General features: G+C 45.2%; 1 protein-coding gene across 1 annotated transcript; it reads right to left on the bottom strand.

Moving 5' to 3' along the window:
- Positions 1-1,772: 1,772 nt before the first annotated feature.
- On the bottom strand, positions 1,773-8,297 carry LOC123040267 (xaa-Pro dipeptidase-like). The gene is made up of 16 exons (XM_044463157.1): positions 7,940-8,297; positions 7,797-7,846; positions 7,616-7,676; positions 7,396-7,488; positions 7,167-7,316; positions 6,665-6,796; positions 6,350-6,477; positions 5,771-5,813; positions 4,950-5,033; positions 4,601-4,642; positions 4,455-4,525; positions 4,069-4,122; positions 3,863-3,968; positions 3,698-3,766; positions 2,841-2,984; positions 1,773-2,155 (listed from the first exon to the last, which is right to left on the bottom strand). Exons 1-16 carry the CDS (start codon positions 8,036-8,038, stop codon positions 2,009-2,011), a joined length of 1,473 nt encoding a protein of 490 aa, XP_044319092.1. The 5' UTR covers positions 8,039-8,297; the 3' UTR covers positions 1,773-2,008.
- Between the last annotated feature and the right edge of the window lie 9,350 nt (positions 8,298-17,647).

Raw genomic sequence — 17,647 nt, 5'->3', positions numbered from 1 at the left:
AGGAGAACCCCCTCTGATAGCTATTGATGCTACTGGTTATTGGAATTATTGGGTTGAGCCCATTTATTACATATTTTTAAATAATTACCAAGGAAAAATCCCAAAGGCTCATATGGCCCATTCATGCATGACAAGTGAGTGTGTAAAGTTTAGTCCCACCCTGGTTGTGGAGGGTGTGTCAGACCAACGTATAAGGTAGGCTTGCTTGCCTCGACATGCCATGCCATGTATCCTCGTGGTGGACTGTTCCTCACTGTCTCCTTGAAACGTTTTTGTACTAGTGGAAAATAATACCTAATAGTTGTAGACTATTCCCTTTTGTCTCCTCGTGTTTCAGTTTCTCTTCCCAGGGCCTATTAGAGGTCTCTCATCCTCCATAGATAGATGCATGCCACTTCATCTCCTATGCATTTGCCTCCCTGTTCTAGATCTTTGCACTGCCTACATCTTTCCCACTCCGCTTCAAGGTGTGCACCGCGAAGTGGAACAATAGGCTTTCGGGGCCATCTAGCAGAATAAAACCTCCCACCCCATGAGGGGCTTTAAGGATTTTGGGGAGCGCTCTCGTGCGACTACTAGATCTTTCTTCATCGTGGATGTGCATGAAACCTACCCCAACGATGATTACTTCCGTAACCTCGATAACCTCCTCATTGAGATGGCGACTGATGCACCTGGCTCTTATTCCACCGCACTGTACGTGTTATTCCCACTTCTGTTAGAAATTGCGTTAGGTCCACTACTAGTAACAATCGATATGTGTATGATGTTTGTCCTTTTATGTACCCGAGTGATGATTAGTTTCGTCGCTTTGCTACTTGATGATTCTGTTATCATGTCCATTACGGTTATCATGGTTTATCTACCTTTTTCTGTACTAAGCTTAATGGGGCATTGCTTAATTATTTAACACTTCCTGCATGCAGCACTACCATTGCAAAGAGTAGGAAGAATAGGACCAGTAACTTTATGCCAATATGAGAAATCCAAAGCACCCACCCACGACACCTAGACAATCGAACACACTCGGGAGTCAGGACAAGCCCCATGGCCCCCCTCCACCATCACTGTCGGAGCAGCCAGCGGAGGTGAGGGAACTCCTGTAACGAGACGCCTGCTCCCTCCTCTCGCTAGATCTCTTCTGGGCAACTAGGGTTGAAGGGTTGGGGGCGTGCCTATTTTTTATAACTATTTTTCTATAAACACGCACGTGCGCAGGAACGCCCGCCCGCCTATGAGGCTGAACTTCTACAACTTCTAACCTATAACACAAATCAGTTACTTTCCTAATCTAATCACACAGCAAAACAAAAATAGATGCTAGTTGATTGGAGAGGGGCCAACAACATTGGTTAAGGCTTGTGCAAAATTATCTCGAAGAGGTCGAATATATGACATTTAGATGGGAAAAGTGACTAAACCTTTAGAACATGTATGACTTTGAGAATTATTCTAGTAAAAATTCCATCAAGATTCATAAGTTCTAAACTTTGTGCAACAAACCCCACATAAAAACTACTCCCTCCATCTCATAATATAAGAACGTTTTTAACACTAGTGTAATGTTGAGAACATTCTTATATTTTGGGACAGAGGGAGTATCTTTTTTTGTCAGTCGAATAAAAATTATCATAAGATTAATTAACCACAAGGACCTTGAACCTTATATTTATGATGATACAAAACAAATTGTTGCATGATCATTCACTTGATTTTCATGCCAATAGAGTTGTTGGTTCAGAACAGAGATGGTTCAACTAACTGCAAGGACCTTGAACCCTCTAGTCCACATAGAGGAGACACAACAAGTGACTAACATCACTGCATCAAAGCATATGAGATGCCACTTATAATCAAACTAAGTGAACATATGAGATGCCACTTATAATCAAACTTAAACCAAACCAACAGCTTGTGAGAGGCTTGCTGTTTATCAAAGCACCCTATATTTCATAAAATTGTCACTGTTATGTTTTTTTTCTCTCAAGGGCATGGCAAATTGAAGTGCTTAGGCCTTGGGAAGGCCATTCTCTGTTGTAGTCGCACTGGAACAGTCACCGCGTGAAGGCCATGGGGCACCAGCCATTACCGCTTCGATTTCCCAAGTCTCTCGGGGGCAGTTTGTCAGGTTCTTGCATCCTTGCGCCGTCACATACTGCAAACATACACTGCGTTATTAGTGTGGAAATGAAGAACAACAGGTAAAGGTAAATGCAATGTTGATGCTACAGAAATTAATGTTGAGCTTGGCTCATGTAACTTTTGATAAAGAGAACATCTGCATTAGAGTTGGGTGTTTGCGGTACAATTCATTTACATGGAAATCGATAATGTGGAATCTATACTAACTTTACTTCTAGAAAATCCTTCTGTTTCACTCTGAGCATAAAATAGATGTGAAGTTGAGTTTAGCTCCTGTAACTTTTACTCGAGAAAGAGAACTAGCAGTTAACATATCTGCATTAGAATAGGGGTTGTTTGCAGTACAGTTTGATTTACTTGGAAACCATCAATCAACATGACCAATTACACCCCGCCTCTACAATGACACAATATCAAGACCAAATTTGAGACATGGAGGATGCACATAGCCAAAAGTATTAAATATAATAAGAAGGAAAAACAAAGAGAGCTGATGCGGGTAACGACTTGAAACAGTTTTTTTTTTGACATCAACGACTTGAAACAGATATAATATAATGTATTTGCATCATTTTCTAAGTACTACAAGTTAGCCATTACAAGTAGGAGTGCACTAACAGTAAAATATAAAGCGTTATTGTGTAATGCATTTTTTAAGTTGTATTGTCATGTATCAGAAAAGAGCAACCAAGACATACCAGATTACTTTCAATGCGAATACCGCCAAAGCTTTTGTACATTTCTATCTTTTCCCAGTTGAAGAACTTTGAGGAACTCGGGTCATCCTTGGCATGCCTCAGCAAAGCGCCAATGAAATAACAGCCTGGCTCGACCGTAATAACCTGCAATACAGACCACAGGAGCTCAAATGTGTTGTTATTATTCCCACCCACGCTTCTAAACACGGGGGCACAAAGTATGTCCTTCTATTGTTTCATTACACAACTATGTTTTCTTTCCTTTCGTTCGCTCCACTTTTTAGTGACATAAATATACCAAAAAAATAGGAGGATATGTACATTACAACGTTTGAGATTAGGTTAGGAAACTTCTATTAAGTCGAAGACCATCAAAGTAGAGAGGGTCTCGTGCACACATGCAAGTGTGGGTCCATTAAGTTTATTATATGACAAGTAGAAAGATGGCAAGCCGAATAGATCTAAGGGTCTTTATGCCCAATGCTTTCACAAAAGTAGTTCGCCTATGAATAATTGACAAGAACACAAAAGGGAATAACTTTCAGAAGTGTGAATTCCATAGACAGCAGAACACACGAACTGAGAACAAACAATTTAACTATACATGATTATGTACAATTAAAATCATATCCACGAGATTACGTATAAGTGAGAAAAATAATTAAAATGTTTGAATACCCAAATGGGGAAAAAGAAATTTCATTAGTCTATGCAAAAGAGAATATACTAACACAAGAGCTCGTGAATTTACGGAGTAACATGGCATCCTAGTAACTTCTCAAACAAGTGTGCATGAAATAGAAAGAGCATTGTGTGCTACTAAATGTTAATAAATTAATGATAAAGGTATTACTTACCATGCCTTCTTTAAGTTCTCTTATTGTCCGCAAGGATCTCAATCCTGGCTCCTCTGGCCTCTCTAAGCCCTATGGTCGAGAAACAATCATTAGTCTAAGTTGAACAGAGGTAAGTATGACATGATTAAAGTAAAAGCATGGATATTGACATAGTCAAAATCTAACCTCGGGGTAGCCTCCGGGATCGTGGGTGTCAATTCCAAGTAAGTGCCCAAGACCATGAGGCATGAAAACAGCACCCAACCTTTGATTCATCATATCACCAATATCACTGAAATAAATGGTTATAGAAAACTGATAAGTCAGCATCAAGCTTTACATATTATCATATTGAAATTCCATAAGCACAAATAATTATATCTCACACGCACCCATGGATAATGTTTTCTTTCTTTAGAGATTCAAGTATTCTTTGCTCTGCCAGCCTGCAAAAAAGTTCATATGACGCTTAAACAAATGAAGACAATATGACAGACAAACAGAGGAAGAAACAATGTGATTTGGTTAAAGTTAAAGAGATTGACACATTAGGCCAAAAGATCTGAAAATTTGCTTCCAAGTATTTATAAGGAACCCAATTTGACAACATAGATACAACTGTGAATAATCTTTAGATCAAGCACACTTATGATTGTATGCAAATTGTAAATTGTATTCCATTAAAGCACAATTATTTCTTAGAAACCCAATTTGACAACACTAAGAAAACCATCATTAAAAGTTGCATGGTCTATAAGTGACGACAGAGAATTCTTACTTGTGCATATCGATCCATTTTACTCCAGGCTGCATATGTGATATCACATCATTATGAGCCCTAAGGACAGCCTGTGAAATACTGTCAGTCTTGCATCAATAAAAAAGAAGAAGCAAAGTTGGTAGTTTTACCACCAGGGTACTCACATTGTATATAATCGTCTGGTTTCTTTTGAATTTTCCATTTATCTAAAAACACATAAACTCATTCAGATAACATTACAAGACAAACACTATATTCAAATGTGATAAACAGAAGAATGTGACAGTTTATATCGAGGTTAATTAGTTCCATGCAAGATATACATTAGCTATGATCTGATGTCAGTGAAAACTTGCTTAATAAAAATAATCCTAACATGTCATTGGACTGAAGTGAAAAGGAAAGGACCCGAGGGTATAAATAACACTTTTAACAATAAGTAACAAAATCTGATTTTGATTTTGTAAAAAAAAGTGCATCAAAATAGACATATGAATATTCCAAACGACTTACAGGGTATGAACATGTGATGTCAGAACCATAGAAATTGTATTCAGCGCCCATGTCCATTAGAGCCATGTCTCCATCATTCAGCGTCTGAAGATATACTAGATCTAAGTATGTACAAAGAGAAAAGGCAAAACTGCGTACTCCTCCCCTAAAGAAGTCATGAACACACAATAATACTTCAAGACCCTCCATAGCTATTCCTTCATTTGATTTCCATCCTCTGCTTTGTATGTTTGGTATTATTGTTTTCCCTTACTTGATTAATTGGTCCAGCATAACATTAAAGTTGGCTAAATTATGGTCCTTAGCCCATCCAACTGTACAAGTTTCATTCAAAATTGTCTAACTCTTACTGTGAACACTATCACCCAATGCTGACACACGCACATGCTTCAATTAGAGATTATTTATTGCTGACACGCTAATGAATGATAGCAGACACCATAAGACATTCAGTTCATGAATGCCATAGGCTATTTGATTAATTCAATTCAATGATATACTAACTAACCTATGATCCTTTCATCACAGTTTTCATTGTTCCAATATGCATTAATTCTGAACGCATACTACAACGAGATCAAAAATTGTTGCTCAGACTCCCAAATTTCAAGATCTCATGGTACTCAACAACTATATAGTTGACAAATATTTTCTTCAGGAAAAAGTAGTTCATTGAAAACTAATCATTCCTAAGATATTTGAGCGCATGCTATCGACAACATAATCTGAATTTTGTTGCTGGTGCGATTTACAAGCTCGAGCAAGTAAAAAATAACACCAACAATTAAGCTGCAGGCCATAAGCATCATAAAAAAGTGTACCTGGTCATTTGGAGCTCCCGCATGTCCATAATGAAGAGTAGAACTGCAAGATAAGCAGTAGAGTTATATAGCACACAAGATAGTCCAACTCGAAACAAACTCATATACGATAGGCATGGGGCTATTATTTTTAAGTAACTAAGAAAACATTCCTACATAACTTTCCATAGCTACTCATCTATTCACGGAAGTCAACAAATAGGCAGTGTTATGCATATAAATAAGTGAACTTGAAAAGAGAGACCTACTGAAATTACATAAAGTGAGTAGTTCATTCCGACACTAAGAAACTCTATACTAAGATGTCTATCTCCATTCTTTGTCTCATACTACCAGAAGTTCATGGTGTTAAGAATTTGAAGAATTTTTTCTCTAAGCTTCATCTAGAAACAATGCATAAATCGTATACTGTTGGTGCTGGGATGGTGATGGTATTAGGATATCCGTTTGTTAGCTCAAGTGGCAACTTCTACATATATGTTACACGAAAATGATTAGTAAAAGAATTAGTAACAATTTCACCATATTTGTAACTACTCATTACTTGCTTCACATATTAGACATAATATTTAAACTCACCTGTTCTGTCCAGTAGCACATATACATGTGTAGGAGCAATGTCGACAGCCTTCGTGCATAGATGCATGATGAATAAAGATGCTTTCTAACTGAGATTCCTTCATGCCTGGTTTTATCTGCCTCATAACCTTGTAAAGTGCAAGTTAACAATCAGATGTGTTTAATTCAACTCTAAAAAAGTGTAAGTATGTGAGTTAGAAGTAGTAACACCTAAATGATAGATAGACATAGTGAATATTTCTGCGAATAGGATGTCTAAAATAATGCCAGAAGTGAAGTTGGAAACAAACTATTAGCATTGATAACTCTTTATACCTCAATATGTGCTTTGGAGCTGACATCATTAGCATATTGAATGAAGGCAAGCTCCATGTCAGATTTTATAACACGGCATTCAGTTAAGATAGGATGAAGCGTGCTTAAATCAGTGTCAAACTTCTCTATCCCCTGGCATGAACAAAGAAAATGCATGGTAAGTTAGTAACCCAAATACATAACAACAAAGACAAAAGGTGTGGGAGATATTTACTTCTTTATACTTATTAGGTATGTATACCATGTCAGAAAATGTAGATTTTACTTCAAGATGTAGTTGTGGTCCAAAAGAACATAGTAATGCAATATTAATGTGAGTGATTGCGCTTTCCAGTGACAGTATTTGACAAAACAATAAAACTAAGCATTGAGGTTCAAAAGAACATGGCAATGCAATATTAACACGAATGATTGTGCTTTCCAGTGATAATGTTTGGCAAAACTACAAGACTAAACATCTTAACTTGTTTCATGCTAGTGTGGCTAATTATACATCACATACCTCAAAACTCGCAGGCTTTGAGTAATTTCCGCTGTCAGTATTCTTTCCGTATAAGAGAAAGAGAAGGGGCTCTCCATGCTCACTAAATTGAGACAGGAGAACCTGTGCAAGCTCGTCAACATAGAAGACATAATCGACCTTGTACCTATCCTGTCCAGATTTAATGAAATATTAGGAAAATCGGAGTGTAGTGGCACATGCACAATATGGTCTCTAGAATATTAAATACCTTGAAAAAAGACAAATCTTTTTCACCATTCCAAACTGCGTCGTCAAGTGTCAACCTTGGAGCAAATAACATAGATTGTCCAGATGCAATGTCCTTGGTGAACAATAGAAGGACAAGTTAAAAACATGGCATCAAATAAGCAAAGAATTCACATCATAAATAATTAAGCATTGAAACTACACATACGCATGTGCCATGGAGCTCAAGAAAGAAAACTTACGACTGCACCGTAGAACCCTGGCTCTCGCACACCGAAGAGATAGGCGAAGTAGCTCTCCTGCCTGGAGACATTACCAATGATGGGCGTATCAATTCAATCTGCCATGCCATGCATGCAGATGCAAGAAACATACGACAAAGGGGAAGTCGGGAAACTGCAAAAGGAAAGGTGCGTCGTTCACCTGAAGAGCGGGACACGGTCGGTGCAGTATAGAGTCTGCTCCTCGCCGCCCTTGAGAGTTGAGACAGCAGTAGACGTACCAGATTAACGTAGGAACCCAAATGGGATAGGGAGAGATTAACGGGGAGCGAGCGTAGAACGAACCTTGAGAAGGACGATGCCGTGGAGAGGGCGGCCAGAGGCGGAGAGATGGGCTCTGAGCGCAGCGACGAGGCGCCCGCGGTTGCCGGCATGCAGCTCCATGGACACCGCGGGCGGAGCAAGGGAGGAGTCGCTCGTCTTGCACCATACTTTTAAATAGCGCGCTATAGCGTTTAGAAGATGTCCTATGCTAATGGTCTTTCATCCAAACACATGAACAAACATTTTAAATAGCTTTGTAGCACCACCGCTGTAACCTTTAGCATGCTATTTATTTTAAAACTATGTCTTGCACGGCAGGTCCAGGTGCGCCTGCACGTCCAACTAGTACGACGTGGGCGATCGAGATGGCTCCTTGCGATTTTTGATTTGATCTGCGGGTGGACGCGGCGCCCAACCCGAATATATAGATGAGGAGGGTGTTGGGTTTAACCACGATGTAGCGGAGTCCCTGTCCGACACGGACTAGTACGTAGCAATCACCGAACAGGAGTTGTACTTGGATACGGGCCTCGTGAAGTTGGCGTGTGCGTGTGTTTCGTCGCGTCGGGCCGTCCATCGAGCAAGCCGGCGGCTTTGTAGTTTTTTTTTTAAAGAGGGACTTCCCGGCCTCTGTATCAGAGTGATGCATACAACCATATTTATAAATAAATAAAGTAGTTCAACAAAGTCTTGCAGTGTGTGACAAAATAAAAAGCTGGCTCACAAAGAGCAACAATAAGCAAGAAAAGGCCCAAAAGCCACAACCGGCTGGTATAAGATAGATAGGTAACTAATCGCCTATCCTATTACATGACCGCCATCCAAACCGGTTGAAGATATCCAGCGCTACCGTCTCCCATCGGAGAGATCTAGTAACCAAACGCTCCCTGGCCTCCATCGGAGAGATTAGCGCAGTAGCCCGGAATAAAACCTGCAAAAATTGAATAGTTATTGTTCTGTTAAAAGCCAAATCATATCTGCAGTTCCAAATTGCCCATAACAACGCACATGCTCCTACGCGAATTTGTCTAGCTGTTTCAGACTCTATCCCAACAAGCCACGTTCCAAATAACGACCTGACCGAATTCGGAGGAGTAATGTTAAAGGCAATTTGCACCGAGCGTCACAACACCCTCGCCAATGGGCAAACAAAGAAAAAGTGCTTGATAGTTTCATCCCGATCACAGAAACTACACCTAGTAGAACCTGTCCAGTTGCGCTTAACCAAATTATCTTTCGTTAAGATGACTTGTTTATGTACAAACCACATAAACACTTTGATTTTCAGAGGAACCTTAACTTTCCAAACATGTTTGAAACTAGGAATAACACTAGAATTGATGACATCAATGTACATCGACTTGACTGTGAATTCCCAGATCTAGTAAGCTTCCAACACAACTGATCAAGTTGATGAGTAAGCTGAACCTCCATCAGTCTACTCACCAGATGAAGCCTATTTCAATTTGTTGATTGATGGTTTAAGGAAATGGCAGTGGTCCAAATCTTGCACATTTACTGTTACTTCTATGTATAAGTTCCTTGCTCAGGTGTGTCCCAGCTTTCATATCTTATTGGGATAGCTACATTGCCCTGGCCGGGTATTGCGAAGGAAGGAAACACCTTGTCCGAGTCAGGCGATGCTAAAGGATGGATTAAAAAACTCATGGATGCTATCTCTATTATTGCTGCTTAATGCCCTATTTATACCGATCTAGCTTATAGCTGGGATTTCTAGAAAGATAAGCTGATGCAGCCCTCAGGGATGGAGTGCCTAAACTAACCTTCCTGAACAGAAGTAGCTTTCCACCGGTCTCCAACAAGCACCCTCCTAAACTGAATATTAAGGGGAGTGGACTGCAAACTCGTTGCAACTAGAGCATCGCGTCGCTGCACAATACGATATAGCAACGGATACTGAAGCGCCAACGGCGCTTCCGGCGGCTTTTAGTTTCATACGTGCATGTGTTAGCCTTCATTCACGTAAGGATCAATCCACCTCCGTGCTTGCCTGCCTGCCTGCCTGCTTGGTCTAGTTAGCTTCTGGTACGTGTGCGTTCTGGCCAAAAGCACCGGCTATTTGAGCATCCAAAGTCAGCTTCGGTCAGAGACATCGGCCTCCTCGGAAAGTACTCGACGAGTCGGAGGGACCTACGCCACCAATTGGTTGCCGGCACGGTCCCCTGCAGTACGTTGAGCAGTAGAGGAGCGAACCGTGTTTTCTCTCTCTTAGGGCATCGCACACTCTTGCGACGATGGCTCCCAGGGCTTGAGACTCTTTTGAGACCGTGATTTGATCGGGATTTTTCTCGGTGAGATTTCTCCCTTCCCCTATTCCCGCCTTGTGCTATCTCGTGTGGCATCGGTAGTTTCTCGTTTCTCTGCTTCGTTCGAGGTGATTCAGGGGCAATCCTTGCATTGTTTCCCACAATTGGCGATGGCGGATCAAGTTCTTGTTGAGGCTACCAATACGGCGACGTCGGGGTAGATGGGACTGCTGGCAAGCAGGTGGATCACCTAGGTTAGGAGAAGCAGCGCCCTAGCGCCACCACCGTCCGCCTCAGAAGACCCTGCAGTGGCATTGGATCCTGCATGGGAGGCACGCAGTTCTGGCTCCGCTACTGGCGTCGAGGACATGTTGGAGCGCCTAAGCCTCACGACGGTGGAGGCACAACCGGCGATAATGGATGATGATGAAGATGTTGATCTGGTTGCCCCGGATTGCGCGTTGGTTGGGAAGGTCATCTCCCCTACTATCCTTCGCACCAACACTATTTCATTGACATTGAGGCCGGCCTGGGGAAATCCTAGGGGTCTGCAGTTTCACCCAGTGGGCGACAACCTGTTCGTGGCTGAGCGGTACTAAGATGGATGGGGACCGTGTCCTAGATGGCTCGCCATGGATGGTGGGCAAGCATGCTGTCTTACTCAAGGTTTTTGATACTGACACTAACATACAACCGCTGCAAGTGGAGTTTAAGACTCTCTATTTGGAAACGTATTATGGCCCTGCCGCCAAGATTGATGAAAGCTAAACTGGGCATGGAGTTTGCTAAACCGACTGGAAGAATCAAGTGTGTACAAGCGGATGCTGATGGGAGATGCTGGGGTGCTTTCATGCATGTCCGGGCAGACATTCTGTGTAAGACAATAAGTTTTAGGGAACCAGCACAACCCTCTAGGGGTGGCTTATCTCATTATATATAATGGTTGTGTTACAATATGTACCATATACGTACATAGGTACAGAAGCTATACATAGTCTAACACCCTCCCTCAATCTTAGCCACTTTCTAAAGAACTGAGAAGGGTAAGATTGCGCCTACAAGCCTCAAACTGTGGCAGCGGTAAAGGCTTAGTGAAGATGTCTGCAAGTTGATCCTTAGATGAGATAAACTTGATCTGGAGTTGCTTCTGTGATACACGTTCCCGTACAAAGTGATAGTCAACTTCAATGTGTTTCATTCGGGCATGAAATACTGGATTTGCAGAAAGGTATGTAGCACCGATGTTATCACACCAAAGAATAGGAGGCTGTGGTTGAGACAAACCCAACTCCTGAAGCAAAGACTGCACCCAAATAATCTCTGCAGTAGCATTAGCCACAGCCTTGTACTCAGCTTCTGTACTGCTACGTGACACAGTAGCCTGTTTCCGAGCACTCCAGGCGATCAAATTAGAGCCAAAGAATACTGCATAACCCCCCGTGGATCGCCTGTCATCTGGGCTACCAGCCCAATCTGCATCAGAGAAGGCCGAAAGGACCCGAGAGGAAGTCGGCCGAATATGCATACCAAATGTCAGGGTGAACTGAACATAACGAAGAATGCGTTTAACAGCAGCCCAATGAGTATCTCTGGGAGCCTGAAGATACTGACAAACCCTGTTAACAGCATAAGAGATATCTGGTCTCGTGATCGTCAAGTACTGAAGTCCACCAACAATGCTCCTGTACTCTGTGGCATCCGCAGGAGACAAAAGCTCACCATCAACAGCTGTTATCTTGTCGGTAGACGACATGGGTGTGGTGGTCGGTTTGCACTTCAGCATGCCAGCTCTCTGTAACAACTCCAAGGAGTACTTCTTCTGCGTAAGGACAAGACCAGTAGCACGAGAAGTGACCTCAACTCCAAGAAAGTAGTGAAGCTTTCCAAGATCTTTGACCGCAAAATCAGCACCAAGAGAGCAGACAAGAGCATCAGCAGCATACAGAGAAGAGCTGACAAGGATAATATCATCGACATATACCAAAAGATACATAGTGACTTCTGGCTTCTGTAGAAGAAATAACGAAGTGTCAGCAGTAGACGGCACAAACCCATGAGCACGAAGGGCAGAGGCAAGGCGGGCATGCCAGGCACGAGGAGCTTGCTTCAAACCATATAGTGCTTTGGAAAGACGACAGATATAGTCAGGACGATCAGGATCAGAGAAACCAGGCGGCTGTTTCATATAAACCTCTTCCTCCAAAAGTCCATGTAGAAAAGCATTCTGCACATCAAGTTGACGAAGTGACCAACCACGAGAAACAGCAATGGAGAGAAGAAGCCGAATAGTGGTAGGCTTGACGACAGGACTGAAGGTGTCCTCATAGTCAAGACCATGACGCTGCCGAAAACCGCGAGCAACAAGTCGCGCTTTGTAACGCTCAATAGATCCATCCGAATGCTTCTTCACTTTGAATACCCATTTTGAGTCAATAACATTTACCCGTGGTGGTGGAGGAACGAGAGTCCATGTCTTGTTACGAAGAAGAGCATGAAACTCCTGCTCCATAGCCTCTCGCCAATGTGGAATGCGCAGGGCAGCCTGATATGAGCGAGGCTCAGAAGATGGATCCGCAACAGCAGCAGCCAAACAAGCAGCCAACCAAGCAACCGTACCATCCTTACGTTCCTTAGGTTTGAAAATGCCACTGCGACTGCGTGTATGTGGTCGGGACACAGGAACCACCGAGGTCGACGGAGCAGCCTGCAACGGGCTGGAGGACGGCGACGTTGACGAGTCAGCCGGTGACGAGGAGCCAGTCACGGTAGCCTCGGACTCGGTTGGCGAAGAAGGCCGACCCACCGCGACTCCGGCATCACAGACCGGGCCGATGGCGAGCTCGGCATAGTGGGCCGTGGCGCGGCCGGTGTCGCGGGCCGATCCGCTGATGAAGGCGACGTGAGGACCCGAGCCGCGGGTGAAGACGGCGTGACGGGCCGAGCCGCAGGCGAAGACGGCGTGACGGGCCGAGCCGCGTGCGACTCGGCGGCCGCTGGCGAAACGGACCGAGCAGTGGAGATGCTCGGCGCGACGGGCTCATCGGGTGACCATGCATGGGCACGCGAATCGATGCCATGCAACATAGGGCGATCGACGTGCCCACCAAAAGACGACGATGATGATGGTGAATCCTCCAACAGCTCCAAACGAGCTGCACGTTCGGTTCCTGCACCATGGTTAGGTAACAGCAAAGAAGAGTATGCAACATCATCAAATTGGTCAGAAGCAACAGAGGATGAATGCAGGGATGGTGGTTCGACAGTGGACACAGGAAGGTTGGCAAAGGGAAAAACATGCTCATCAAACACGACGTCCCGAGATATATAGACACGATTAGTGGGAACATGAAGACATTTGTAACCTTTATGAAGAGAGCTATAGCCAAGAAAAAAACACACTTCTTAGAACGATACTCAAGCTTGCGCTTGTTATATGGACGAAGATGCGGCCAGCAAGCACACCCAAATACCTTGAGAAAGGTATAGTCAGGTTGTTCATTAAGGAGAACCTCAATGGGAGTCTTCATGTTTAAAACACGAGTAGGAGTACGGTTGATGAGAAAGCATGCAGTGGTGAAAGCATCACTCCAAAACCGAAACGGAATAGATGCATGGGCCAAAAGAGTAAGACCAGCTTCAACAATATGACGATGCTTACATTCGACTGAACCATTCTGCTGATGTGTATGTGGACATGCTAAACGATGAGCTATCCCAAGCAACTGAAAGAAAGAGTTGAGGTTGCGATACTCGCCCCCCAGTCTGACTGGACATGAACAATTTTGTGCTTGAGAAGACGTTCAACATGTTTTTGAAACTGAACAAAAATATCAAACACATCAGATTTGCGTTTAATAAGGTAAAGCCAGGTAAAGCGACTATAAGCATCAACAAAACTGATATAGTAATTATGACCACTGACAGAAGTCTGAGCAGGACCCCATACATCTGAAAACACAAGTTCTAAAGGATGTTTCACCTCACGACTGGACTCCGAAAAAGGAAGTTGATGACTCTTCCCCTGCTGACAAGCATCACACACTGCTACATCTTTATGACTAGACAAACTAGGAAGCTCATGACGACGCAAAATATGACGGACAATAGGTGTGGCCGGGTGACCAAGACGAGCATGCCACTGTGACGGAGAGACCCGAACTCCACTGAAAACACGAGCGACACCAGGATGCTCCAGACGGTAGAGGCCCTGGCACAACCGCCCACTAAGAAGAATGTCCCTCGTGCCCCGATCCTTAATAAAAAGATCAAAAGGGTGAAATTCACAAAGCACATTATTATCACGTGTGAGTTTAGGAACTGAAAGAAGATTACGGGTCACAGATGGAACTCGAAGAACATTGCGAAGCTGAAGACTCCTATTGGCATGTCTAGTGAGAAGAGATGCTTGACCAATATGAGAGATGTGCATACCTTCTCCATTGGCGGTGTGGATCTTGTCGGAGCCATGATAGGGTTCACGAGTGTGAAGCTTCCCCATCTCGCTGGTTAGATGCTCTGTCGCCCCAGAGTCCATGTACCAGTGTGGATCGATGGAGTAGGACTGAGTGTGTCCCTGTTGCTTCTGCGGCGCGGGACGATCAGCCATGGCGACCTGACGGGCATTGTTGCGTGTATCTTTGCCGTCATTGCCAAGACCAAGGAAGCTTCGCTGGAAGCGCTTATGACACTTGGAGGCCCAGTGCCCATCGCGGCCACAAAGCTGACACACACGTGGACCGCCAGCCCCCGGTAAGGTCGCAGTAGGTGGGGGGGCCAAGGCGGGCGACGGTGGCAGCCCCAAGGGAGACCGGGGTGATGTAGAAGAGCGGCCACCCTTGGTGGCGGCGTTGGCCGAGAGGGAGCCAGTGCCCCTGGTGCGGCGAGTCTCGACCCGTTGCTCAGTGAGAAGGAGCCGAGAGAAAACCTCGTGTGCCAGCATGGGTGTCGAGTTGCCCCGCTCGTTGATGATCTCGACTAAGGCATCATACTCCTCATCAAGACCATTGACAATAAACGAGTTGAACTCGGAGTCGGTGAGGGGCTGTCCAATGGAGGCCAATGTGTCGGCGAGGCCCTTGACCTTGTTGTAGAACTCAGTGGCAGTGGAGTCAAGCTTCTGACACTCTCCAAGCTGACGACGGAGTGCAGAGACACGAGCCTGGGACTGCACTGCAAAGGTGCGCTCAAGGATGGTCCAGGCCTCATGAGACGTCTTCGCGAAGACAACAAGGCCGGCAACTGCCGGCGAGAGCGACCCCTGGATGGAGGAGAGGTTCGCCTGGTCCTGCCCCGTCCAGACGCGATGGGCCGGATTGTAGACCGGACCGTGCACGCTGTCTACCAGCGCGGGTGGGCAGGGAAGCGATCCGTCGACGTAGCGTAGCAGGTAGTGACTCCCCAAGAGCGGGAGAACCTGCGCACGCCAGAAGATGTAGTTGTCGGCGGAGAGCTTGATGGTGATGAGATGACCGAAGTGAAACGGCGGCGGCGAAGACAATCCCATCGAGGAGGCTGCCTGGGGTGCAAACACCATGGAGGCAGCCGGAGGCACCGAAGCCGATGCGGGAGGAGGCGGGACCGCAGCCAGGGCGGGCGCCGCAAGGCCCGCGGCCGGTGCGGACGCCGCAAGGCCCGCGGCCGGGGCGGACGCCGCCAACCCCGCCAGCGGGGCAGTGTGATCCGCTTGCGGCAGGAGCGGCGGGACGACGCCTGCGGAGTCCGCAGCGGACGGCGGCGCCGCGTGTGGACCACGAGGTCACGCCCAAGCGAGGGCGCCGGCGGCGTGGAGAAGACGGAGCCGATGCTCCTTGTCCCGATCGGAGACGGAACAGAGACGACATCGAGCGGGAGGTTGAGCAGAGCCGCAAGAGAGGCCGGGAGGAAGCCCGCAGCAGTGGAACCGGTGGTGGCGGCGCTCGACATGGCGGCGGCGCGATCGGTGGCGCGGCGGCGGCGGCTGCGGCGGCAGTGCGGGTATTAGGGTTTAGAAGCGGAAGCGATCGTAACCTAGCGTGATACCATGTAAGACAATAAGTTTTAGGGAACCAGCACAACCCTCTAGGGGTGGTGGCTTATCTCATTATATATAATGGGTGTGTTACAATATGTACCATATACGTACATAGGTACAGAAGTTATACATAGTCTAACATTCTGGTATAGGAACCATTGGTTTGGTAGGTCATTGTCAATTCTACGAAGATGAAGAGGATTGAACCCTATGTTGTTATGTATGCGCGCTTGCCATATTACCTGTACTCATGTGGTATGCTGGCTCATTCCTCCATGCTTTTTCCAAACCCAGGGATGCGTGATGAGAATGGAGACCTACCCTACATTGCAAAGAAACTGTGTACTCCGGAGGACCTATTCACGAGATCCAGCCGATCCAGCTCAGGCAATAATTCTTCATCCTCGTCTTTTGAACCAAAGAACCAGAGTGGTAATACCCCCTCGGGTGATGCCAAGTCAACTAGTAACCATGGCAGGGCGACGGGGAACCGGAGTGGTAAAACCGTGAGGGTGATGGGGAACCTAAGAGATCATCCCCTCTCATGAACAACCCATTAGGCAGAGGTCATGGTCGCTCCTCTCGTGACCAGGGTTGTGGTGGGTTTTATGTTGCTGGAAAAGAGCTCCTCCAGTCTGAGAGGACGAAAAGCGGTATGGCTAGACATAAGAGGAAGCCCACTAAGAACCTAGTTTATGTGCATATATCAGATGAGCAACCTTCAAGTTTTGTCGGCATTTTGACCATTGTGGTTTCTAACATATCTAGCAAAGATGTTGGCCCATGCACTAAAGTGGAGGATAGTGTCTCGAACAAGAAATAGTGTACTATACCTTCTCGGTCGACAGATCAGGCGGAGGCTGCGGAGCAGGCCCACCAAACGTAATGAGTATTTCATGTTGGAACTGTCGAGGATTGGGTTTGGTCTCGACTGTTGGTGAGCTTCGCTGGCTTGTGAAGCTTCACCGACCCACCCTCCTCTTCCTGTCCGAGACTAAGATGAGGGATTCTCGTGTCTGTAATTTTACTGCTTATACTCTGCTTTACTATGAAATTCTACGATGCTGTCTGCGAGTTGGCTCGTATACTCTAGGGTGTAGCCAGTGGCCGCCGGAGCCCTTTGAGCCCTCCTGTGCGCCACCAGCCTAGGCACCCTCACCACCGGTGCCTCTTCTTCATCCGTGATTTATCCTAGATTAGGACCCATCGCAGCTAGGTGTGAAATGGCGGCTAAGGCAAGTGGGGAGGGGTTCTGGCCAGATTGGTTAGTGGTGGAGTGGTTTATATTGACACTCTAGGTGAAGGTAGTGGCTATTAGATAGGTGGATTTTATTGACACTCCAGCTGTAGGTCGGTTTTATTAACACTAAAAGAAAACTAGATTAAAAGTCCATTAGGTAAATAATGGGAATCATCGGACAGACTAAAACTAAAGTTAGGATATTTTCATCA

This window comes from Triticum aestivum, chromosome 2B (assembly GCF_018294505.1).
Source record: "Triticum aestivum cultivar Chinese Spring chromosome 2B, IWGSC CS RefSeq v2.1, whole genome shotgun sequence".
Lineage (NCBI taxonomy): Eukaryota > Viridiplantae > Streptophyta > Magnoliopsida > Poales > Poaceae > Triticum > Triticum aestivum.
The sequence above is the reverse complement of the archived record's forward strand: the minus strand, read 5'-3'. Positions and strand labels throughout refer to the sequence as shown.

What these genes read in the sequence shown, in the direction of transcription:
- LOC123040267 (XM_044463157.1), bottom strand. Translation starts at nt 8,038, where the DNA reads ATGGAGCTGCATGCCGGCAACCGCGGGCGCCTCGTCGCTGCGCTCAGA. An exon ending in CAGGGTTCTACGGTGCAGTC is followed by an intron (nt 7,489 to 7,615) that starts GTAAGTTTTCTT and finishes TTGTTCACCAAG; the next exon opens with GACATTGCATCTGGACAATC. An exon ending in TGTGCTACTGGACAGAACAG is followed by an intron (nt 5,814 to 6,349) that starts GTGAGTTTAAAT and finishes CTTATCTTGCAG; the next exon opens with TTCTACTCTTCATTATGGAC.